The 27467-nt window shown below is 51.9% G+C and overlaps 1 protein-coding gene across 2 annotated transcripts; it reads right to left on the bottom strand.

Moving 5' to 3' along the window:
• Positions 1 to 297: 297 nt before the first annotated feature.
• On the bottom strand, positions 298 to 27467 carry LOC137306424 (copper chaperone for superoxide dismutase-like). 2 transcript variants are annotated; one of them, XM_067975610.1, is made up of 8 exons: positions 27381 to 27467; positions 24047 to 24119; positions 17179 to 17316; positions 15955 to 16132; positions 14523 to 14583; positions 12894 to 12971; positions 3663 to 3766; positions 298 to 1617 (listed from the first exon to the last, which is right to left on the bottom strand). In XM_067975610.1, the coding sequence occupies exons 1-8, from the start codon at positions 27417 to 27419 to the stop codon at positions 1464 to 1466; spliced, it is 825 nt and encodes a 274-aa protein (XP_067831711.1). In that variant the 5' UTR covers positions 27420 to 27467; the 3' UTR covers positions 298 to 1463. The 2 variants fall into 2 exon arrangements, with proteins under 2 accessions (XP_067831711.1, XP_067831712.1); XM_067975611.1 differs by lacking the exon at positions 27381 to 27467 and adding an exon at positions 26359 to 26542.

Raw genomic sequence — 27467 nt, 5'->3', positions numbered from 1 at the left:
GTACTGACCCTCCGACAGTGCAGCACTCCCTCAGTACTGACCCTCCGACAGTGCAGCACTCCCTCAGTACTGACCCTCCGACAGTGCAGCGCTCCCTCAGTACTGACCCTCCGACAGTGCAGCACTCCCTCGGTACTGCAGCGGGAGTGTCGGCCTGGATTATGGGCTCAAGTCTCTGGAGCGAGGGCTCGAACCCACGACCTCCTGCCTCAGAGGCGAGTGAGTGAGTCACAGGCTGTGCGGTGTCGGAGATACCAGGCCCCACCTAGCTCAGCAAGAGAAAAGAATATATATATATATATTTAAATTATTGCAGAGTTTTATTGTATTCTCACTGATACAGTAAATCTGGAGTAATTTAACAGAACTCATCAGAAAATCCACTCTCTAGATTGGATCAAAGATAAATCACTCTCCTACACGGGATCAAACAAGACGAGACAATGAAAGACTCATTTAAAGCGGGCCTTTCACCACCTCAGGACGTCCCAAAGCACTTTCCAGTCAATGGAGCAGCTTCGAAATGTAGTCAATGCTGTAATGTAGGAAATGGAGTCATACTGCCAGCTGCGAGACACCTCCTTGTCCAGACATTAAGAAGACTCCGTCCCAAAGTTTAAAAGCTCTCAGGCACTTTTGAAACACGGCTTGGCATCAGATTGGAGCTATACTGCAGCCCGTGCGAGGTGGCCTCCAGCCAATGGGGGAAGAGGGTTCTTACATTGCTTGGCTTTGGTCAAATAGGAAAGCAACGCCCATTGGTCCTCAGAAGCACATGGTCTCGCAGGTTAAGACGGTGCTCGATCGCACACCCTCCGCGTTACCTGTTCCTCTTGTGGTTGGTTTTGGGGGGGTGGGGGGGTAGTTCGAAAATAAGAGAGAAGGAAATGTGAGCAGAACCAGGGCTAAGAAGGGGTTGCCAACCCTCCAGGATTGTCCTGGAGTCCGCTGCGGGGATACACCCAACCAGAGTTGGCAACTGTGGGGACCGTGTTACTCGATGAAAATGGAGCGAGAGGGAAACACCCAACTGGCCCCAAATGGCACCAGAGAGAAGGGAGGGTCAACGCTGAGGGCACAGAGCTGGGCCAGGCAAAGAAGGGGAAGGGGAGAAAGGCCAGACTGAGGCCCAGAGCGGGCCTGGGCTCACTAGAGTTAGACAGAGGAGGCAGCTGAGGCCCAGAGCAGGCCTGGGCTCACTGGTGTTAGACAGAGGAGGCAGCTGAGGCCCAGAGCAGGCCTGGGCTCACTGGTGTTAGACAGAGGAGGCAGCTGAGATCAACCGGCAATCAACAAACCAGTTAGTTTGATTAAATTAGCCTCAGTACCCTTAACGGACTGAGGAGAAAAAAATTTTCTAGAACATTCCAGTCAACGGACCTAAATCTTGTCAGAAATTAAACTCTAAGTTTTAATCAAATTCGCATTGCTAACGTGCGTCTGGAATCAGGCGAGTTCAAAGGTCAAAGGTTGGCCACAGGCGGGTCAGTTGACCTCCGTCCTGGTCCGGCGATTGGTCGGTCTCGCTCCTCCCACAGGGTCACGCCGTCGCACGAGCAGATTTGTTTCGGGTTCTGGAAGAGTCCGGCGGAGCGAGCGATAATTCCACAGGCCAACCTTAGCAGGGGAACGGGGGGAGCAAGCACAGGACTGAGGTCAGGGTTAGATACAGAGTAAAGCTCCCTCTACACTGTCCCGTCAAACACTCCCAGGGCAGGTACAGGGTTAGATACAGAGTAAAGCTCCCTCTACACTGTCCCGTCAAACACTCCCAGGGCAGGTACAGGGTTAGATACAGAGTAAAGCTCCCTCTACACTGTCCCGTCAAACACTCCCAGGGTCAGGGACAGGGTTAGATACAGAGTAAAGCTCCCTCTACACTGTCCCATCAAACACTCCCAGGGCAGGTACAGGGTTAGATACAGAGTAAAGCTCCCTCTACACTGTCCCATCAAACACTCCCAGGGCAGGTACAGGGTTAGATACAGAGTAAAGCTCCCTCTACACTGTCCCATCAAACACTCCCAGGGCAGGTACAGGGTTAGATACAGAGTAAAGCTCCCTCTACACTGTCCCATCAAACATTCCAAGGGCAGGTACAGGGTTAGATACAGAGTAAAGCTCCCTCTACACTGTCCCGTCAAACACTCCCAGGGCAGGTACAGGGTTAGATACAGAGTAAAGCTCCCTCTACACTGTCCCATCAAACACTCCCAGGGCAGGTACAGGGTTAGATACAGAGTAAAGCTCCCTCTACACTGTCCCATCAAACACTCCCAGGGCAGGTACAGGGTTAGATACAGAGTAAAGCTCCCTCTACACTGTCCCATCAAACACTCCCAGGGCAGGTACAGGGTTAGATACAGAGTAAAGCTCCCTCTACACTGTCCCGTCAAACACTCCCAGGGCAGGTACAGGGTTAGATACAGAGTAAAGCTCCCTCTACACTGTCCCATCAAACACTCCCAGGGCAGGTACAGGGTTAGATACAGAGTAAAGCTCCCTCTACACTGTCCCATCAAACACTCCCAGGGCAGGTACAGGGTTAGATACAGAGTAAAGCTCCCTCTACACTGTCCCATCAAACACTCCCAGGGCAGGTACAGGGTTAGATACAGAGTAAAGCTCCCTCTACACTGTCCCATCAAGCACGAGAACTCCCCCCTGCTCTTCTTCCAATAGTGGCCGTGGGATCTTTTACGCCCACCTGAGAGGGGCAGACGGGGCCCTCGGTTTAACGTCTCATCCGAAAGACGGCACCTCCGACAGTGCGGCGCTCCCTCGGTACCGGCACTGGGGAGTGTCGGCCTGGATTACGGGGCTCGTCGTGATAAGACACATCGTTTACAAGTACGATTCTCAGCACACACCTGAGCTGAGGTTCGGCAGTCAAACTCGACTGGGCCTTCTGTTAATAATCCGCCTGCTTGCGGGATCTGGGAATATGGTTTGACTCCCCGCGCCCCCTCCTCGTTCTCCACATAAACAATGTTTCCTCTCGCTATCGCTCGGGCTCTCTGATTTTCATTCCCCCACCGTTTCACAGGAACAGGGCGAGGCCATTCGGCCCCTCGAGCCTGTTCCGCCATTCAATTGGATCAGGACCAATCTGCATCTCAACTCCTTTTTCCCCGCCTTCCCTCCGTATCCCTCGACACCCTTCCCCAACAAAAATCGATCGCTCGGAGTCTTGAAAGCTCCGACTGACCCCCAGCATCCACTGCCTTTTTTGGGGAGGTGGGGGGGGGGGGAAATTCCAGATTTCCACCCCCCTTTGTGTGAAGAAATGTTTCCTGATTTCACCCCATGAACGGCTTAATTTTATTCTGACCCCTCGTTCTCGTCTGCCCCGTCAGGAATAGTTTCTCCGTATCTCCCCTATCGACGCGTTAAAGGCCTCGATCAGATCACCCCCCTCCTCCTCCCACTCCGATCTTCTTCACTCACGGGAATACAGGCCAAGCTCCCCTCGTAAATTAACCCTTTAAAGCCCCTCTAGAGAAAGTGCCGTATCTCCACCCGGGGCAGCTGTCTCCGGCAGCCTGACCGAGACGAGGGACTCAGGGCGCCAGCGCTGCCCGCCTGACCCTGCGGGGAGACGCGCCCTGGCACAGCGCCCCCCCACCCCGCGTCGATCCCGCTCGTGCGCCTCGGGGACCTACCGCTCTCCGGAGTTGCCCGTGGTTCGGGACAGAGGGTGGCCTCCTCTGCCCAAGTCGTCCTCGCCAGCGTCGACCACCAATGATCGGCCGATGATATCCCAGACCTGTCGGAGAGGGAGGGGAGCAGAGTTAGTGACGGGCAGCTCGTTGGACAGAAGGTATCGCCGCTGGCACAGACCACGGGTCGGGGGCCGCCCCGTCGAGACACCCCTTCACCACTGGGCCGCCCCGTCGACACCCCTTCACCATTGGGCCATCCCATCAACACCCCTTCACCATTGGGCCGCTCCGTCGACACCCCTTCACCATTGGGCCACCCCGTCGACACCCCTTCACCATTGGGCCGCCCAGTCAACACCCCTTCACCATTGGGCCATCCCATCAACACCCCCTTCACCATTGGGCCATCCCATCGACACCCCTTCACCATTGGGCCATCCCATCGACACCCCTTCACCATTGGGCCATCCCATCGACACCCCTTCACCATTGGGCCATCCCATCGACACCCCTTCACCATTGGACCACCCCATCAACACCCCCTTCACCATTGGGCCATCCCATCGACACCCCTTCACCATTGGGCCACACAGGCCAGGAAGGTCCCTGTTTTCACACCATGTCTGTGTTGCGTCAATTCATTTGAGCCAAGGTAGCGTTTACAATTGGCCTCCACAGACCTCAGCTAGAGAGAGAGAGAGAGTGTGACAGACAGAGAGAGGGACAGAGCGAGACAGAGAGAGAGAGCCACAGAGAGAGAGAGAGAGATGGAGAGAGAGAGAAAGAGTCAGAGAGAGAGAGAAAGAGTCGGAGAGAGAGAGAAAGAGTCAGAGAGAGAGAGAGAAAGAGATGGAGAGAGAGAGAAAGAGATGGAGAGAGAGAGAAAGAGATGGAGAGAGAGAGAAAGAGATGGAGAGAGAGAGAAAGAGTCGGAGAGAGAGAGAAAGAGTCGGAGAGAGAGAGAAAGAGTCAGAGAGGGAGAGAGAAAGAGTCAGAGAGAGAGAGAAAGAGATGGAGAGAGAGAGAAAGAGATGGAGAGAGAGAGAAAGAGATGGAGAGAGAGAGAAAGAGATGGAGAGAGAGAGAAAGAGTCAGAGAGAGAGAGAAAGAGATAGAGAGAGAGAGAAAGAGTCAGAGAGAGAGAGAAAGAGTCAGAGAGAGAGAGAGAAAGAGTCAGAGAGAGAGAGAGATAGAGATGGAGAGAGAGAGAGAGAAAGAGATGGAGAGAGAGAGAGAGAAAGAGATGGAGAGAGAGAGAGAAAGAGATGGAGAGAGAGAGAAAGAGATGGAGAGAGAGAGAAAGAGATGGAGAGAGAGAGAAAGAGTCGGAGAGAGAGAGAAAGAGATGGAGAGAGAGAGAAAGAGTCAGAGAGAGAGAGAAAGAGTCAGAGAGAGAGAGAAAGAGTCAGAGAGAGAGAGAGAAAGAGATGGAGAGAGAGAGAAGGAGATGGAGAGAGAGAGAGAGAAAGAGATGGAGAGAGAGAGAGAGAAAGAGATGGAGAGAGAGAGAAAGAGATGGAGAGAGAGAGAGAAAGAGTCGGAGAGAGAGAGAAAGAGTCGGAGAGAGGGAGAGAAAGAGATGGAGAGAGAGAGAAAGAGATGGAGAGAGAGAGAAAGAGATGGAGAGAGAGAGAAAGAGATGGAGAGAGAGAGAAAGAGATGGAGAGAGAGAGAAAGAGATGGAGAGAGAGAGAAAGAGTCGGAGAGAGAGAGAAAGAGATGGAGAGAGAGAGAAAGAGTCAGAGAGAGAGAGAAAGAGTCAGAGAGAGAGAGAGAAAGAGATGGAGAGAGAGAGAAAGAGATGGAGAGAGAGAGAGAAAGAGATGGAGAGAGAGAGAAAGAGATGGAGAGAGAGAGAAAGAGATGGAGAGAGAGAGAAAGAGATGGAGAGAGAGAGAAAGAGATGGAGAGAGAGAGAAAGAGTCGGAGAGAGAGAGAAAGAGATGGAGAGAGAGAGAAAGAGATGGAGAGAGAGAGAAAGAGATGGAGAGAGAGAGAAAGAGATGGAGAGAGAGAGAAAGAGTCAGAGAGAGAGAGAAAGAGATAGAGAGAGAGAGAAAGAGTCAGAGAGAGAGAGAAAGAGTCAGAGAGAGAGAGAGAAAGAGTCAGAGAGAGAGAGAGATAGAGATGGAGAGAGAGAGAGAGAAAGAGATGGAGAGAGAGAGAGAGAAAGAGATGGAGAGAGAGAGAAAGAGATGGAGAGAGAGAGAAAGAGATGGAGAGAGAGAGAAAGAGATGGAGAGAGAGAGAAAGAGATGGAGAGAGAGAGAAAGAGTCGGAGAGAGAGAGAAAGAGATGGAGAGAGAGAGAAAGAGTCAGAGAGAGAGAGAAAGAGTCAGAGAGAGAGAGAAAGAGTCAGAGAGAGAGAGAGAAAGAGATGGAGAGAGAGAGAAAGAGATGGAGAGAGAGAGAGAGAAAGAGATGGAGAGAGAGAGAGAGAAAGAGATGGAGAGAGAGAGAGAAAGAGTCGGAGAGAGAGAGAAAGAGTCGGAGAGAGGGAGAGAAAGAGATGGAGAGAGAGAGAAAGAGATGGAGAGAGAGAGAAAGAGATGGAGAGAGAGAGAAAGAGATGGAGAGAGAGAGAAAGAGATGGAGAGAGAGAGAAAGAGATGGAGAGAGAGAGAAAGAGTCGGAGAGAGAGAGAAAGAGATGGAGAGAGAGAGAAAGAGTCAGAGAGAGAGAGAAAGAGTCAGAGAGAGAGAGAGAAAGAGATGGAGAGAGAGAGAAAGAGATGGAGAGAGAGAGAGAAAGAGATGGAGAGAGAGAGAAAGAGATGGAGAGAGAGAGAAAGAGATGGAGAGAGAGAGAAAGAGATGGAGAGAGAGAGAAAGAGATGGAGAGAGAGAGAAAGAGTCGGAGAGAGAGAGAAAGAGATGGAGAGAGAGAGAAAGAGATGGAGAGAGAGAGAAAGAGTCAGAGAGAGAGAGAAAGAGTCAGAGAGAGAGAGAGAAAGAGATGGAGAGAGAGAGAGAGAAAGAGATGGAGAGAGAGAGAGAGAAAGAGATGGAGAGAGAGAGAGAGAAAGAGATGGAGAGAGAGAGAAAGAGATGGAGAGAGAGAGAAAGAGATGGAGAGAGAGAGAAAGAGATGGAGAGAGAGAGAAAGAGATGGAGAGAGAGAGAAAGAGTCGGAGAGAGAGAGAAAGAGATGGAGAGAGAGAGAAAGAGTCAGAGAGAGAGAGAAAGAGTCAGAGAGAGAGAGAAAGAGTCAGAGAGAGAGAGAGAAAGAGATGGAGAGAGAGAGAAAGAGATGGAGAGAGAGAGAGAGAAAGAGATGGAGAGAGAGAGAGAGAAAGAGATGGAGAGAGAGAGAGAGAAAGAGATGGAGAGAGAGAGAGAAAGAGTCGGAGAGAGAGAGAAAGAGTCGGAGAGAGAGAGAGAAAGAGTCGGAGAGAGAGAGAAAGAGTCGGAGAGAGAGAGAAAGAGTCGGAGAGAGAGAGAAAGAGTCGGAGAGAGAGAGAAAGAGTCGGAGAGAGAGAGAAAGAGTCGGAGAGAGAGAGAAAGAGTCAGAGAGAGAGAGAGAGAAAGAGAGAGTGTGTGTGTCGGAGAGAGAGAAAGAGACGGAGAGAGAGGGACAGAGAGAGAGAGAGAGACGGAGAGGGGAAAGAAAACAATGGCCAGTATTTCCTGATCATTCTGCAGCGACTCCTGGAAAGAGAAAGAGTGTGCGTGAGTGAGAGCACGAGTGTGCAAGTGTGAGTAAGTGAGTGTGCGCGAGTGAGAACGAGGTGTGCGAGAGTGAGTGTGCATGCGTGAGTGAGTGATAGTGTGTGTGAGAAAGAACGAGTGAGCGGGAGTGTGAGTGAGTGAGTGAGCGTGCGTGTGCGAAGTAAGTGTGACAGTTTACAGGCAGTGCATGTGATATGCTGGACTTAATATAAAACCAGTGGGTCACAAATGCAATACTCAGATTGAGTCGGACAACTGGTCTATCCCGGTGTTTATGCTCCACACGAGCCTCCTCCCTCCCTCCCTTCATCTCACCCTATCAGCATATCCTTCTATTCCTTTCTCCCTCATGTGTTTATCGAGCTTCCCCTTAAATCCATCTGTTATTCACCTCAACCACTCCTTGTGGGAGTGAGTTCCACATTCTCACCACTCTCTGGGTAAAGAAGTTTCTCCTGAATTCCCGATTGGATTTATTGGTGACTATCTTATATTTACGACCCCTTGTTCTGGTCTTTCTAGGGACCATCTTCTCTACGTCTACCCTATCAAACCCGCTCACCATTTCAAAGACCTCTATCAGGTCACCCCTCAGCCTTCTCTTTTCTAGAGAGAGAAGCCCCAGCCTGTTCAGCCTCTCCCTGATTGTTAGAACCTCTCAGTCCTTTCGTTGACAGGGACTGGCCCAGCCCCTTTCTGAGCCCTGCCATTCCCCACCCTCGCTGCCCGGCCCTCCTGCACCTTTATCCAAAAACATTTCTGCCTGCACTTCCATCGTCGTTCCCCCCCCCGCAATGTGAAGCTACGAGCCCTTTGTTCGTCTGTCTCCACAGGGAAGAGGAACATCGCAGAATCCACAATCTCCAGACCCTCCTACTCAGACGTCCTCACCCCTCAGGTCTTCCCCGTTCGACAGAGGGAGGCCCCAGGGTCGGCCGGCCTCTCCCCCCCCCCTACCTCCTGGAAGCAATCCGTCCCCGCACGCACTCCCACGACTTAAATCGTTCTTAAGACAAGGCAAAGATCGCATCGTGTAAAAGGCAAGTGCCTTTATAGATAACATTTGGTCCGGGTGATCTCCTGGCCTGGGGTCGGAGAGGAACTTTCCCAGAGTTTTTCCCTCCCTTATTGTCCCTGGGTTTTATCTCTTGTTTTTCTGACTCTCCCAGGAGATTACACGGCTGCGGGGAGGGGAGAGAGGGAGGGGGGGAGAGTTTAGTCGCGATGCTACGACCATCGTAAGTGTGGGGCAGGCTTGATGGACCACCTGGTCTTTATCTGCCTGTCTTTCCCGTAGGTAAAACTTCTCACCGTGCTCCCGACCTGGTCAGTAAGCCAGATAGAATTTTAGGAGTGACTTACTCTCAACTTCTAAGTTCCACCTTTCTCCCCCCCCACCCCCCCCCCCCGCGAGTCCCAACGGTCTGACCCATTTCCCAACTCCCCGTCAACTGTTTCAACGGCCTGTCCGTAATGTTGTTCCTCTTGCAATGTCGCAATCACATTTAGTACATAATCCGCGATGTCTTCATCTCTGGCCAATGCAATAACGGGCCTCTGCCTCGGCCCACCTGCTGCTGAAACCCTCGTCCGTGCTTTCGTTACCTCCAGACTCGACTGCTCCAACGCTCTCCTCTCCGGCCTCCCATCTCCCACCCTCCGTAAACTTCAGCTCATCAGAAACTCTGCCCCCCGCCCCCACCCCCGCCCCAGTATCCTAACTCGCACCGAGTCCCGTTCACCCCTCACCCCCCCCCTGTGCTCGCTGACCGACATCGGCTCCCGATCCGGGAACACCTCGATTTTAAAATTCCTTTTGTTTAAATCCCTCCATGGCCCTCGCCCCCCTCCTCCCTATCTCTGTAACCTCCTCCAGCCCCTACAACCCTCCGAGATCTCTGCGTTCCTGCCAATAACACAAAGATTGGCGGCATGGTAAGTCGTGTGGACGGGAGTATAAAATTACAAAGAGGCATTGATAGATTAAATGAGGGGGCAAAACTGCGGCAGATGGATTTGAATGAAGTCATGTATTTTGGACCAAAAATGGATCGATCAGAGTATTTTTTAAAGGTGAAAAGCCAGGAACAGGTGGTCCAAAGAGATTTAGGGGTCCATGTACACACATCACTAAAAGGTACAGAAAGTAATCAAAAAGGCTAATGGAATGTTAGACTTCATATCTAGAGGACTAGACTATAAAGGGGAGGAATTTTTGCTGCAGCTGTCGTTGGCCAGGGGCTGTAGAAACTACTGGGTTTATTCCGAACTGCTGACACACACAGGCAAAAGCAACTTTTGAACTGAAGTAACCTGAGTTCAGTCGCTGGCCTGAGCTGGCTGGAACCGGTTTGAATTAGCTAAGTTTTCTGAAAGACAAAGGAGATGTGATATGACACAAGTCCTTATTTAGAAAAGGAGTAATGAGGTAACGCTACCTAAGTCCTTGGGACAGAGCCAATGAGGAGAAGACATAGACTAGGCGAGCAAGCCTAAACCAACGGCAGAGAGAGAGAGCACAGCTTGAAGAGATAAGATTCGGAATAAGGATGAAGAATCTGGGGCGTGGAGCCAGAGTGAAGACTCCGGAGACCAACCATCGCGGAAGTGGAAGAACCTAGGTCAGGGACGTAGAGACAACGTCGAGAGAGAGAGAGAACGGAACGCCTGGCCAGCGTCAGCTCTCCTTTTCGGGTATTATCCTTTATATTCTGTGACCACTCAGGGAGTATCAGAGAAACCTAGTGAGTGTGCGTTTAGATCCTAGTTTGGGTATAAAACTGTATAACCTGGTGTAACCTGCTTGTCTATATCTAACCAGACGTATAGCATTTAGATCCTAGTTTGGGTATAAAACTGTATAACCTGCTGCAAACTGCATGTCTATATCTAACCAGACATATAAGCTGTATGTATATGATCTAACGGCATGAATAAAGCGAATTGAGAGTTAAGAGAGAATTGACTCTTCTCCTCTTTGTACTAAGCCAGTAACCGTAACCAGTGACCTCCGGTCAACAACTGTACAGCTAGACCCCATCTGGAGCACCGTGTTCAGTTCTGGGCACCGCACCTCAGGAAGGATATATTGACCTCGGAGGGAGTGCAGTGTAGAGTCACCAGAATGTTACCAGGGCTCCCAGGGTTAGATTATGAGAGATTACATAAACTAGACTCGTATTCCCTGGAATATAGAAGGTTAAGGGGGTGATTTGATTGAGGTTTTTCGGATTTTGAAAGGAATTGATAGGGTGGATAGAGAGAAACTTTTTCCCGCTGGTGGGGTGAGTCTAGGAACAGGGGACAGAACCTTAAAATCAGAGCCAGGCCGTTCAGGGGAGAAGTTCGGAAACACTTCCTCACACAAAGGGTGAGAGAAGTGGGGAACTCTCTCCCACAAAAAGGCAGTGGATGCTGGGGGTGGGGGTCAGTTGGAGTTTTCAAGACTGAGCTCGATGGATTTTTTTTGTTGGGTAAGGGGATATCGAGCGATACGGAGCGAAGGCGGGAAAAATGGAGTCGAGATACAGATCAGCCGCGATCTGATTGAATGGCGGAACAGGCCTGAGGGGCTGAATGGCCTCCTCCTGTTCCTACGTTTCCCATCCCTGCTGGAAGTGAGCGGATAGGGATACGATCGAGGGCTTGGGACCAGAGGGTGAGAATCTGCGGGATATTCCTTAGCGGGGAACGGATTCTGTCCCGATAACCGTCTGGAGTGGGAAACCCGGATGAATTTTGCCCTCACTACCCGAGAGGTGCCGAGCCTAATTTGTATCATTAATCCTTCTCCGGCCCCCTCAGGCGATTGAAACCCAGTCCGGGAGATCACACGGACCAGGTGTTATCTGTAAAGACACTTACCTTCCGCATGATGCGATCTCTGCCCCCCCCAGTTAGGAAGCGGTCCAGCTCCCTCTGGAAGGCAGCCAGCGCCCACCATGCCAGCCAGCGCCCACCACGCCAGCCAGCGCCCACCACGCCAGCCAGCGCCCACCACGCCAGCCAGCGCCCACCACGCCAGCCAGCGCCCACCACGCCAGCCAGCGCCGCAGTCCAGAGGCTCACTAATCTCTGGGAAAAGAGGCATCGCCTGACATCCAGTCTACTCCGACACTTCCGTGGTTTAAACGCACGTCCCCTGGTCCTCCCCAGTCTGTTAAACTGGAATAATCTTATCAGTAGGGTCGCTATCCAGCCCTTTCATTAATATACAGACCTCTCTCAGCTCACCCTCTGAGTCTACACTGCTCTAAAGTAAACAGACCTTGAGCCGATCTGAGTAACTAAGATTCTTTAAGAAGGAAAGACTTGCATTTCTATAGCGCCTTTTACCACCTCAAAAACGCTTTACAGCCAATGAAGTACTTTTGAAGTGTAATCACTGTTGTAATGTAGGAAACGCGGCAGCCAATTTGCGCACAGCAAGATCCCACAAACAGCAACGTGATAATGACCAGATCTTCTGCTTTTTTTAGTGATGTTGGTTGAGGGATAAATATTGGCCCCAGGACACCGGGGAGAACTCCCCCCTGCTCTTCTTCCAATAGTGGCCGTGGGATCTTTTACGTCCACCTGAGAGGGGCAGACGGGGCTTCGGTTTAACGTCTCATCTGAAAGACGGCACCTCCGACAGTGCAGCACTCCCTCAGGACTGCACCGGGAGTGTCGACCTGGGTTACGAGGCTCGAGTCTCTGGAGTGGGGGCTCGAACCCACGACCTTCTGACTCAGAGGGGAGAATGAGAGAGAGACACTGACCCACAGGCTGAGACCTATAAGCTAGGAACCATTCTTGGAGCCCTCCTCTGGACCTTTTCCCAGGCTACCATATCACCCACCATGTGGGGGGGGGGGGACAAAAACTGGGCTCAGCACAGCACTGCAGACAGGGTCTGACCAGCGACCTGTATAGTGACAAAATGGTGTAGTTTGATTTATACGTAAGAACATAAGAAATAGGAGCAGGAGTAGGCCATTCGGCCCCTCGAGACTGCTCCGCCATTCAGTCAGATCATGGCTGATCTTCGACCTCAACTCCACTTTCCCGCCCGATCCCCGTATCCCTCGATTCCCCTCGAGTCCAAAAATCTACCGAGCTCAGCCTCAACGCCCGAGCATCCCCCAGCTCTCCGATAAGGTCATACTAAATGGTTCTATTAATACAACCCAATAACCTGTTAGCTTTAGCCACAGCTTCCCCACATTGGTCGTGAACCTTCAAAAGCCCTCGATGGGATGGTTTCTGGAGCAACCAATGCAGATGAGAGGAGGAGGCGGAGCTGAGGAGAGTTTTTTTAACGCACCCAGTTGTGATGATCTGGAATTCACTGCCTGAAAGGGCGGTGGAAGCAGATTCAATAGTAACTTTCAAAAGGGAATTGGATATATACTTGAAGGGGAAAAATCTACAGGGCTATGGGGATAGAGGGACTAATGGGATAGATCTTTCAACGAGCCGGCACAGGCGCAATGGGCCGAATGGCCTCCTTCCCGCGCTGTACGATTCTACGATAGTTTGAAAGGGTCGACGTGGCCCCTCTTCACCGTGCCGACTGCCTTACCTTCAATCGGTCGGCCTGCAATCGGAAGGTGGCCCGCCCGACCTCGTTTGCGCTGATGTTTCCCAGGTCACCGGCGTGCTGGAAGAGAGGCGGCAATGAGTGACGGCCGAGGCGCAGGACACCGCCAAGATATGGGGAAACAAACGGAGAAAGGGCCGAGGTAAAAGTAGGGGGGAGCGGGGGGTTAAGTGACGCCAAGATTTGGTTAGTGGGAGGACGGGAAGGCCGAGGGGAGGGGGAGCAGTTCCAGAGTCGGAAGGTCCTGGGAGAGATGAGTTTGGGCAGGAGAGAGAGCGCAAGGGGGAGGATGCAGGGGGGGTGGGGGAGAGCGTGGGATGGGGGATATGGAATTTGGGAACAACAAATGGAGGAAGGTTCAGCGTTTCTCGGGGTGTAGCAGTCAGGATGGAACGACACAGAAGCCTGGAGGACACAGTAAATCCATACAAGTTATCACAGGTAGCTGTACATCCTACTCCACTCTGACCTTCAGAGATGGTGCCCACCCCTCCCTGCATCCCCGAGGCAATATTACACCAGTTCACTCCAACTCGACCCTCCAAACCCTGCTCCCTGCCGAAGGTTTATTGTGCTCGTCAAGATAAGGGATGTGAGTGGTGGGGAAAGGAACACCAATTCAGGCACCAAGTGTCCCGTCAAACACTCCCAGGGCAGGTACAGGGTTAGATACAGAGTAAAGCTCCCTCTACACTGTCCCATCAAACACTCCCAGGGCAGGTACAGCACGGGTTAGATACAGAGTAAAGCTCCCTCTACACTGTCCCATCAAACACTCCCAGGGCAGGTACAGGGTTAGATACAGAGTAAAGCTCCCTCTACACTGTCCCGTCAAACACTCCCAGGGCAGGTACAGCACGGGTTAGATACAGAGTAAAGCTCCCTCTACACTGTCCCATCAAACACTCCCCGGGCAGGTACAGGGTTAGATACAGAGTAAAGCTCCCTCTACACTGTCCCATCAAACACTCCCAGGGCAGGTACAGGGTTAGATACAGAGTAAAGCTCCCTCTACACTGTCCCATCAAACACTCCCAGAGCAGGTACATCACGGGTTAGATACAGAGTAAAGCTCCCTCTACACTGTCCCATCAAACACTCCCAGGGCAGGTACAGCACGGGTTAGATACAGAGTAAAGCTCCCTCTACACTGTCCCATCAAACACTCCCAGGGCAGGTACAGGGTTAGATACAGAGTAAAGCTCCCTCTACACTGTCCCATCAAACACTCCCAGGGCAGGTACAGGGTTAGATACAGAGTAAAGCTCCCTCTACACTGTCCCATCAGGTATGGCCCGGGTTTGAGACAGGGTAATGACACCACCCCAATAACATGCCTCAGATCCAACTGTACCAGTGCGCCATTTACCCATTCTGTACACATGACAGCCTTTCTGAGTGAGCGTGCCAAATTCGGGTGGATTTATTGTGCGGGGAGAGCAGGTCCCCTAGGGACAGGGAGGAGTATTGCTCGGATTGCTGATTGCCAACAGACCCAGGTTCCTTCCACCCCAGTCAGCCCGGGCTCCCCGTTAAAACCTCCCTCGGACGTACTGCAGCGAGTCACTGCCATGTCCTGGACGGGCACTGTGCAATGTAATCTTTACTTACCCGATTTGCATCTTGGGGCCCACCGTGCTTGTTCTTTCCTGGGTTGTAGTGGTTCCCACAGCTGTGGAATAATCACATGAAAGCCTTAAACCCCGGTGATGACGGAACGAAGGGGCTTCAGCCGTGGCTCAGTGGGTAGCACTCTCTCGCCTCTTAGCCAGAAGGTCGTGGGTTCGAGCCCCCGCTCCAGAGACTCGAGTCCATAATCCAGGCCGACGCTCCCAGTGCCGGTACCGAGGGAGTGCTGCACTGTCGGAGGTGCCGTCTTTCAGAGGAGATCTTAAACCGAGGCCCTCTCAGGCAGACGGAAAAGATCCCATTGGAAGAAGAGCAGGGGGGAGTTCTCCCCGGAGTCCTGGGGCCGATATTTATCCCTCAACCAACATCACTTAAAAAAAACAGTGGTCGTTGGAGTTTATGGGAGCTTGCTGTGCGCAATTTGGCCGCTGTCAGTGAGATGACAAGCTTGTCTAGAACTAGGGGGCACGGCCTGTGCTTGAAGTGGGGGTCAATGCAAAGCTAACAATATTTCAGTGAGCGAGGGGTCAATCTGTAGAACTGACTCCCTAAGGTGGAAACAGATGGTGTTGATTCATTGAAAGACAAATTTGAGAGATTTCTTTCAGAAAATAACATTTTAGGATCCAGTATATGAGAAATTTGAGACATGATCTGTGGTAAGTGTAGCATGCTTGGGAGAAAGAGGTGACTTTGGACTTGTGGTTCCCAAAACTCTCCACCATCATCGTTGTATCGTGTGACTGTCAGGAGGGTAGGTGAACGAGCTGGACTGTGGCGTCATTCCACATGTTCCTATGAATCACACAGCACAGAAGGAGGCCATTCGGCCCTTCGTGCCTGTGCCGGCTCTTTTGAAAGAGCTATCCCATTAGTCCCACTGCCCCCCCTGCTCTTTCCCCATTAGCCCTGCAAATTTTTCCTTTTCAAGAATTTATCAGATTCCCTTTTGAAAGTTGTTATTGAATCTGCTTCCACCGCCCTTTCAGGCAGTGAATTCCAGATCAGAACAACTCGCTGCGTTAAAAAACATTCTCATCTCCCCCCTCTGGTTCTTTTGCCAATTATCTTAAATCTGTGTCCTCTGGTTACCGTCCCTCCTGCCACTGGAAACAGTCTCTCCTTATTTACTCGATCAAAACCCTTCCTGATCTTGAACGCCCCTATTAAAGCTCCCTGTAAATGTTTCGGTTCCAAAGAGAACAAGGGTGAATAAAAAGAAAATTGGGTTTGCGATTCACGCTGTGGCCAAATAGCCAGCTAAGTGCCCAGGCTCGGGACGTGGTACTGAAGGCTGGGACACCTGTGGAACTGTAGTCCCAACAAAAAAAAGAGGAGGAAACTGGACGGGGAAATAGGCAGGGTCCGTCCCCACGTCAGTATCCCCCTCCCACACTTGCGGACAACAGATTACCTGAAGCAGGAGTTGGTCAGATCCCCGAATTCGTGCACATGCAATCCATGCAGACCGGGGCTCAGCCCATCGATCGTCCCCTCGACAACGCACTGCTGCTCCGACAGCTGCAGGAACCGCACCGCGCCCTTGACGGGGCTGTCAGGGCCCAGCATCGCAACAGCCACGCCCAGGTCCCCTGCGGAGAAACGGCACACTGGCATCAGGGGCAACTGGTTGGAGTCACACTGCCTACTGTCAGTGTAGCTCCCTCTACACTGTCCCATCAAACACTCCCAGGGCAGGTACAGGGTTAGATACAGAGTAAAGCTCCCTCTACACTGTCCCATCAAACACTCCCAGGGCAGGTACAGGGTTAGATACAGAGTAAAGCTCCCTCTACACTGTCCCATCAAACACTCCCAGGGCAGGTACAGCACGGGTTAGATACAGAGTAAAGCTCCCTCTACACTGTCCCATCAAACACTCCCCAGGGCAGGTACAGCACGGGTTAGATACAGAGTAAAGCTCCCTCTATACTGTCCCATCAAACACTCCCAGGGCAGGTACAGCACGGGTTAGATACAGAGTAAAGCTCCCTCTACACTGTCCCATCAAACACTCCCAGGGCAGGTACAGGGTTAGATACAGAGTAAAGCTCCCTCTACACTGTCCCATCAAACACTCCCAGGGCAGGTACAGGGTTAGATACAGAGTAAAGCTCCCTCTACACTGTCCCATCAAACACTCCCAGGGCAGGTACAGGGTTAGATACAGAGTAAAGCTCCCTCTACACTGTCCCATCAAACACTCCCCAGGGCAGGTACAGCACGGGTTAGACACAGAGTAAAGCTCCCTCTACACTGTCCCATCAAACACTCCCAGGGCAGGTACAGCACGGGTTAGATACAGAGTAAAGCTCCCTCTACACTGTCCCGTCAAACACTCCCAGGGCAGGTACAGGGTTAGATACAGAATAAAGCTCCCTCTACACTGTCCCGTCAAACACTCCCAGGGCAGGTACAGGGTTAGATACAGAATAAAGCTCCCTCTACACTGTCCCATCAAACACTCCCAGGGCAGGTACAGCACGGGTTAGATACAGAGTAAAGCTCCCTCTACACTGTCCCATCAAACACTCCAAAGGCAGGTACAGGGTTAGATACAGAGTAAAGCTCCCTCTACACTGTCCCATCAAACACTCCCAGGGCAGGTACACCCTGTCGTTGTGTGCTTTGTACTTACCGAGAGTTGCTGGGCCCATCCCTTTCAGCACTGCCCGTCTCCCTGTGCCCTCGATCAGCTCCTGCACTTCCCCGGACGTCAGTGTCGTGTCGATGAGAACCTGCTCCTTGCTCAGATTAATATCCACTGAGTGGATCCCTGCAAGGAATCGGAGTCAGGTCACAGTCTCTGGACATCAGCATTTCATCCTGTTAAACTCGGCCGTACTAAATTCTGAAGGGGCAATGTCACAGTTAATAGTAAACCTCTCGTTGCCCCCTAATCTTTGCCCCCTGCCCCCAAAGGGGCAGATTCCTTCTGGCATACAGAGCCACACGGGTCAGTTGCACGCCGATGGCTCGTCTATACGGCTGGTCCACCGTGTGTTATTCAACCATGGAGTGAATCACAGCCAAGCCCGCTCTCCCCCCACCCAACATTAACTAAATAACTAACTCTCACTCGCCGAAACACACACACACACTCACTCATTCACTCGCCGAAACACACACACACTCACTCACCGAAACACACACACACTCACTCACTCACCAAAACACACACTCACTCACTCACCGAAACACACACTCACTCACTCACCGAAACACACACTCACTCACTCACCGAAACACACACTCACTCACTCACCGAAACACACACTCACTCACTCACCGAAACACACACTCACTCACTCACTCACCGAAACACACACACACACTCACTCATTCACTCGCCGAAACACACACACTCACTCACTCACTCGCCGAAACACACACACACTCACTCACCGAAACACACACACACACTCACTCACTCACCAAAACACACACACACACTCACTCACTCACCAAAACACACACACACACTCACTCACTCACCGAAACACACACACACTCACTCACTCACCAAAACACACACTCACACTCACTCACTCGCCGAAACACACACACACTCACTCACTCACCAAAACACACACTCACACTCACCAAAACACACACTCACACTCACTCACTCACTCGCCGAAACACACACACACACTCACTCACTCACCGAAACACACACACTCACTCACTCGCCGAAACACACACACACTCACTCACTCACTCGCCGAAACACACACACACTCACTCACTCACCAAAACACACACTCACACTCACTCACTCGCCGAAACACACACACACACTCACTCATTCACTCGCCGAAACACACACACACTCACTCACTCACCAAAACACACACTCACACTCACTCACTCGCCGAAACACACACACACACTCACTCATTCACTCGCCGAAACACACACACACTCACTCACTCACCAAAACACACACTCACACTCACTCACTCACCAAAACACACACACACACTCACTCAGTCACCGAAACACACACACACACACTCACCGAAACACACACACACTCACTCACTCACCGAAACACACACACACACACTCACCGAAACACACACACACACTCACTCACCGAAACACACACACACACACTCACTCACTCACCGAAACACACACACACTCACTCACTCACCGAAACACACACACACTCACTCACCGAAACACACACACACTCACTCATTCACTCGCCGAAACACACACACACACTCACTCACTCACCGAAACACAAACACACTCACTCACCGAAACACACACACACTCACTCACTCACCGAAACACACACACACTCACTCATTCACTCGCCGAAACACACACACACTCACTCACTCACCGAAACACACACACACTCACTCACTCACCGAAACACACACTCACTCACCGAAACACACACACACTCACTCACTCACCGAAACACACACACACTCACTCACCGAAACACACACTCACTCACTCACCGAAAAACACACACACACTCACTCACTCACCGAAACACACACACACTCACTCACTCACCGAAACACACACTCACACTCACTCACTCGCCGAAACACACACACACACACTCACTCACACCGAAACACACACACACACTCACTCATTCACTCGCCGAAACACACACACACTCACTCACTCACCGAAACACACACACACTCACTCACCGAAACACACACACACTCACTCACTCACTCGCTGAAACACACACACACTCACCGAAACACACACACACTCACTCACTCACCGAAACACACACACACTCACTCACCGAAACACACACACACTCACTCACTCGCCGAAACACACACACACACTCACTCATTCACTCGCCGAAACACACACACACTCACTCATTCACTCACCAAAACACACACACACTCACTCACTCACCGAAACACACACACACTCACTCACCGAAACACACACACACTCACTCACTCACTCGCTGAAACACACACACACTCACCGAAACACACACACACTCACTCACTCACCGAAACACACACTCACACTCACTCACTCGCCGAAACACACACACACACTCACTCATTCACTCGCCGAAACACACACACACTCACTCATTCACTCACCAAAACACACACACACTCACTCACTCACCGAAACACACACACACTCACTCACCGAAACACACACACACACTCACTCACTCACCGAAACACACACACACACTCACTCATTCACTCGCCGAAACACACACACTCACTCACTCACTCGCCGAAACACACACACACTCACTCACCGAAACACACACACACTCACTCACTCACCAAAACACACACACACACTCACACACTCACCGAAACACACACACACTCACTCACTCACCGAAACACACACACACTCACTCACCGAAACACACACTCACACTCACTCACTCGCCGAAACACACACACACACTCACTCATTCACTCGCCGAAACACACACACACTCACTCATTCACTCACCAAAACACACACACACTCACTCACTCACCGAAACACACACACACTCACTCACCGAAACACACACACACACTCACTCACTCACCGAAACACACACACACACTCACTCATTCACTCGCCGAAACACACACACTCACTCACTCACTCGCCGAAACACACACACACTCACTCACCGAAACACACACACACTCACTCACTCACCGAAACACACACACACACTCACTCACTCACCGAAACACACACACACACTCACTCATTCACTCGCCGAAACACACACACTCACTCACTCACTCGCCGAAACACACACACACTCACTCACCGAAACACACACACACTCACTCACTCACCAAAACACACACACACTCACTCACTCACCGAAACACACACACACTCACTCACTCACCAAAACACACACTCACTCACTCACTCACTCGCCGAAACACACACACACTCACTCACTCACCAAAACACACACTCACACTCACCAAAACACACACTCACACTCACTCACTCACCGAAACACACACACACTCACTCACTCACCGAAACACACACACACTCACTCACTCACCAAAACACACACTCACACTCACTCACTCACCAAAACACACACTCACACTCACTCATTCACTCGCCGAAACACACACACACTCACTCATTCACTCGCCGAAACACACACACACTCACTCACTCACCAAAACACACACACACTCACTCATTCACCAAAACACACACACACTCACTCACCAAAACACACACACACACTCACTCACTCACTCGCCGAAACACACACACACACTCACTCACTCACCGAAACACACACACTCACTCACTCACTCGCCGAAACACACACACACTCACTCACTCACTGAAACACACACACACTCACTCACTCACCAAAACACACACTCACACTCACTCACTCGCCGAAACACACACACACACTCACTCATTCACTCGCCGAAACACACACACACTCACTCACTCACCAAAACACACACTCACACTCACTCACTCGCCGAAACACACACACACACTCACTCATTCACTCGCCGAAACACACACACACTCACTCACTCACCAAAACACACACTCACACTCACTCACTCACCAAAACACACACACACACTCACTCAGTCACCGAAACACACACACACACACTCACCGAAACACACACACACTCACTCACTCACCGAAACACACACACACACACTCACCGAAACACACACACACACTCACTCACCGAAACACACACACACACTCACTCACTCACCGAAACACACACACACTCACTCACTCACCGAAACACACACACACTCACTCACCGAAACACACACACACTCACTCATTCACTCGCCGAAACACACACACACTCACTCACTCACCAAAACACACACACACACTCACTCACTCACCGAAACACACACACACTCACTCACTCACCGAAACACACACTCACTCACTCACCGAAACACACACACACTCACTCACTCACCGAAACACACACACACTCACTCACTCACCGAAACACACACTCACTCACTCACCGAAACACACACACACTCACTCACTCACCGAAACACACACACACTCACTCACTCACCAAAACACACACTCACACTCACTCACTCGCCGAAACACACACACACACACTCACTCACACCGAAACACACACACACACTCACTCATTCACTCGCCGAAACACACACACACTCACTCACTCACCGAAACACACACACACTCACTCACCGAAACACACACACACTCACTCACTCACTCGCTGAAACACACACACACTCACCGAAACACACACACACTCACTCACTCACCGAAACACACACACACTCACTCACCGAAACACACACTCACACTCACTCACTCGCCGAAACACACACACACACTCACTCATTCACTCGCCGAAACACACACACACTCACTCACTCACCGAAACACACACACACACACTCACCGAAACACACACACACACTCACTCACTCACCGAAACACACACACACACTCACCGAAACACACACACACACTCACTCACTCACCGAAACACACACACACACACTCACCGAAACACACACACACACTCACTCACTCACCGAAACACACACACACTCACTCACTCACCGAAACACACACACACTCACTCACCGAAACACACACACACTCACTCACTCACTCGCTGAAACACACACACACTCACTCACTCACCGAAACACACTCACACTCACTCACTCGCCGAAACACACACTCACACTCACTCACTCGCCGAAACACACACACACTCACTCACTCACCGAAACACACACACACTCACTCACCGAAACACACACACACTCACTCACCGAAACACACACACACTCACTCACCGAAACACACACACACTCACTCACCGAAACACACACACACTCACTCACCGAAACACACACACACTCACTCACTCACTCGCCGAAACACACACTCACTCACTCACTCACTCGCCGAAACACACACACTCACTCACTCACCGAAACACACACACTCACTCACCGAAACACACACTCACTCACTCACCGAAACACACTCACTCACTCACCGAAACACACTCACTCACTCACTGAAACACACACACTCACTCACTCGCCGAAACACACACACTCACTCGCCGAAACACACACACTCACTCGCCGAAACACACACACTCACTCGCCGAAACACACACACTCACTCGCCGAAACACACACACTCACTCACCGAAACACACACTCACTCACTCACCGAAACACACACTCACTCACTCACTGAAACACACACTCACTCACTCACTGAAACACACACTCACTCACTCACTGAAACACACACTCACTCACTCACTGAAACACACACTCACTCACTCACTGAAACACACACTCACTCACTCACTGAAACACACACTCACTCACTCACTGAAACACACACTCACTCACTCACTGAAACACACACTCACTCACTCACCGAAACACACACACTCACTCGCCGAAACACACACACACACTCACTCACTCACTGAAACACACACTCACTCACTCACCGAAACACACACACTCACTCGCCGAAACACACACACACACTCACTCACTCACTGAAACACACACACTCACTCACTGAAACACACACACACACACTCACTCACTCACTCGCCGAAACACACACACACTCACTCACTCACTCGCCGAAACACACACTCACTCACTCACTGAAACACACACACTCACTCACTGAAACACACACACACACACTCACTCACTCACTCGCCGAAACACACACACACTCACTCACTCACTCGCCGAAACACACACACACTCACTCACTCACTCGCCGAAACACACACACACTCACTCACTCACTCACATCAGCAGGGTGAGGGGGGAGAATCCACCTGCCTCCCCGGTCACCATTGCTCTCCAGTTACCCCTGTTGTAAAATGCACGTGTGTGGATTTTGAGGGAGGGCTGTGAAGCTCCCCATGGTTGAACAGTCACTCTAAATTAAGTCACGCCCCCCCCCCCCCCCCCCCCTTCCTGCTCCTAGGCGGCCATTATCAATCTTCATCTGGCCACACGGAGGGGATGACAACAGCCCAGGGATGAACACCCCGTCCCCCCGCCCTGCCCCCAGCCTGTGTGGTTCCGAGCCGTACATATCAGCAAGTCCCCCTCCAGTTCCATCGCTGCTCCGTGCTCAGTGAGCTGATCGGAGCAGGGCGACAGCATCAGCCCTCTTGGGCTGGCAGAGTCGGGGTGGAGGGGTTAAATCAGGCCCGGATTCCTGCTCGAAGGTGAGGACAGCACCGACCCAGCGGCCTGCAGTTTGGGATCCTTCCAATCCTCTCCGTCCGGGCTCACGCTGCAGGAGCGGGTGAGGTGAGGGAGGGGGGGAGTGGTCAGAGGGCAGTCGGGCCTCGCTCTGTCCTGAATCCCCAGTAAAGGGTCAGTGCCTCCGGATCGCAGGGGGAGAGAAATGAGCCTCTTGTTTGCACAGATTGGAATGGAACCTACCCTCCACTGCAGTCAGGGTGTTTCGGATAGCATCAACACAGCTCTCACAGCTCATCTGCACCGCAAACTCCAACTGAAAACAACAACAACCTGCATTTATATAGCGCCTTTAACGTCCCTCGGCCCTTCACAGGAGCGATTATCAAACAGAATTTGAGACCGAGCCACAGAAGGAGATATTAGGACAGGTGACCGAAAGCTCGGTCAAAGAGGGAGGTTTTAAGGAACGTCTTAAAGGAGGAGAGAGAGAGGCGGAGAGGTTTAGGGAGGGAATTCCAGAGCTCAGGGCTCAGGCAGCTGAAGGCACGGCCGCCAATGGTGGAGCGATGGAAATCGGGGGATGCGCAAGAGGCCAGAATTGGAGGAGGGCAGAGATCTCGGAGGGTTGTAGGGGCTGGAGGAGGTTACAGAGATAGGGAGAGGGGGGGCGAGGGCCACGGAGGGATTTGAAAACAAGGATGAGAACTTTAAAATCGAGGCGTTCCCGGACCGGGAGCCGATGTAGGTCAGCGAGCACAGGGGGGGGATGGGTGAACGGGACTCGGTGCGAGTTAGGATCCGGGGGCGGGGGGGGGGGGGGCAGAGTTTTAGATGAGCTGAAGATTACGGAGGGTGGAAGATGGGAGGCCGGCCCGGGGAGCGTTGGAACGATCGAGATTAAAGATAACAAAGGCACAGATGAGGGTTTCAGCAGCAGATGAGCTGAGGCAGGGGCGGAGATGGGCGATGTTACGGAGGTGGAAGTAGGCGGTCTTGGTGATGGAGCATATATGAGGTCAGAAGCTCAGCTCAGGGTCAAACAGGCCGCCAAGGTTGCGAAAGGCTCAGTCAGGGAGGTTCCCTTCCACAAGTGACCTCCAAGTATCCATTCTTAATGTGCGAGTTGGCAAGCTATTCAACTGTGGAGGGCATCACATTTGGGAATCTGCCCAGATGTGCGCGTGCGCGCGCGCACGCACGCACACTTTCCAGCAGGGGTCACCGAATAACGATCAGGAGCAGGGGCTCCTCCCTGTGCTGTTCCCACAGGGTCGGTGACCAGAGGACACAGATTTAAGATTAATCGGCAGAAGAACCGGGGTGAGGGAGCTGAGGAGAATTTTTTATTTTTAAACACAGCGAGTTGTTACGATCTGGAATGCGCTGCCTGAAAGGGCGGTGGAAGCAGATTCAATAATAACTTTCAAAAAGGGAATTGGATAAATACTTGAAAAGGAAAAATTTGCAGGGCTAATGGGGAAAGAGCAGTGGAGTGGGACCAATGGGTTAGCTCATTCAAAGAGCTGGCACAGGCACGATGGGCCGAATGGCGCTGTATGAGGGCCGTGATGCTCCCCGTGGTTGATCAGCCACGCCGCCATTAGTTCATGGCCCCCTCCTGCTCCCAAACGCCCACTGTCAATCATCATCTGGCCACAGGGAGGAGGCGGCAACAGCCCAGAGGTGAACCCCCATAACCAGTGCCAGCCATGGCGGTACCGAGATCTGTGATGCTCCTCATGGTTGAACAGCTGCTGTGGGTCACCCAGGCTGACATTAGCCAACTTGGTAGCATCATGTGACATTCAGACCCGACTCGCACTGATGAAATCTTCAAAGAGGAGCAGGTTCCGGGTGCAATCAGGGCTGAATGATCAATAACCTGCATTTATATAGCGTCTTTAACGCAGTAAAACGTCCCAAGGGGCTTCACAGGAGCGATTATCAAACAAAATTTGACACCGAGCCACATAAGGAGATATTCGGACAGGTGACCAAAAGCTCGGTCAAAGAGGGAGGTTTTAAGGAGCGTCTTAAAAGGAGGGAGAGAGAGAGAGGCGGAGAGGTTTAGGGAGGGAATTCCAGAGCTCAGGGCCCGGGCAGCTGAAGGCCCGGCCGCCAATGGTGGAGCGATTAAAATCGGGGGGGTGGGCAAGAGGCCAGAATTGGAGGAGCGCGGAGATCTCGGTGGAGGTTACAGAGATAGGGAGGGGGAGGCGAGGGCCATGGAGGGGTTTAAATACGAGGATGAGAATCTTAAAATCGAGGTGTTGCTGGACCGGGAGCCGATGTAGGTCAGCGAGCGCGGGGGGGGTGATGGGTGAACGGGACTCGGTGCGAGTTAGGATACGGGGCGGGGGGGGGGAGGCAGGATTTTGGATGAGCTGAAGTTTACGGAGGGTGGGAGATGGGAGGGGGCTGTGAGGCCAACTGTATTGCTTTAACTTGGCTAAGATCAGTATAGACTGGTGGACTGAACCTGGATTGAGCAGATAGGTGCACTGAGTGTGGTACAGACCAGTAAGGTCACGAGTAAAGTAAGAAAGACTTACATTTATAAAGGGCCTTTCACCACCTCAGGACGTCCCAAAGCGCTTTACAGCCAATGACATACTTTTGAAGTGTGGTCACTGTTGTAATGTAGCGAAACACGGCAGCCGATTTGCGCACAGCAAGATCCCACAAACAGCGACATGAGCAATGACCGGATTTTAGTGACGTTGGTCGAGGGATGAATATTAGCCCCAGGGGAGAACTCCCCCCCCCCCACCCCCCCTGCTCTTCTTCCAACAGCGGCCGTGGGAGCTTTTACACCCACCCGAGGAGGGGCAGGCGGGGCCCTCGGTTTAAGGTCTCATCCCGAAAGACGGCACCTCCGACAGCGCGGCGCTCCCTCAGTACCGGCACCGGGGAGCGTCGGCCTGGGCTACGCGCTCAAGCCTCTTAACACGACCCGACCGTACGGGGGTCTGCGCACCCACCCCCGGCTTTATCTGCTCTGCGCACCCCCCCGGCTTTATCTGCTCTGCGCACCCACCCCCGGCTTTATCTGCTCTGCGCACCCCCCCGGCTTTATCTGCTGTGCGCACCCCCCCGGCTTTATCTGCTCTGCGCACCCCCCCGGCTTTATCGGCTCTGCGCACCCCCCCGGCTTTATCTGCTCTGCACACCCCCCGGCTTTATCTGCTCTGCGCACCCCCCCGGCTTTATCTGCTTTGTCGCCCATGACTCGACACAATTCTACAGAAACAGTTCTAAAGAAATTTTTTTTAAAAAAAAAAAGCACAGAGTATTCCAGAAAGCCCATTTAAAAATAAATTGGACCAAGGGCAAAGCAGGAAATTACGAGGACCTGAGTCAGACTGTGATGAGAGAGAGAGAGAGAGAGAGAGAATGGACAGGGCACGTCCTTTAAATCAATCACAGACGGAATTCTGCAGCAGGGCAAACATTTAACGTGAGATTAATTATATCTTCCTGTTTCGGAAGCACGTGCACTGTCAAACTCTGCGCCAAGGGATACAGATAAACACATAATCCTGCCCCGTGCCAGATACCCCCAGGAGCCCCATACCTTAATCTCACTGCTATCTAAGCTACTGGTTGCTGCCATGTTGACCGTCCCACTTGAACCTTCCTCTCTGACCCGGAAGTGATTCCC

The sequence above is a fragment of the Heptranchias perlo genome, chromosome 43 (assembly GCF_035084215.1).
Source record: "Heptranchias perlo isolate sHepPer1 chromosome 43, sHepPer1.hap1, whole genome shotgun sequence".
NCBI lineage: Eukaryota > Metazoa > Chordata > Chondrichthyes > Hexanchiformes > Hexanchidae > Heptranchias > Heptranchias perlo.
The sequence above is the reverse complement of the archived record's forward strand: the minus strand, read 5'-3'. Positions and strand labels throughout refer to the sequence as shown.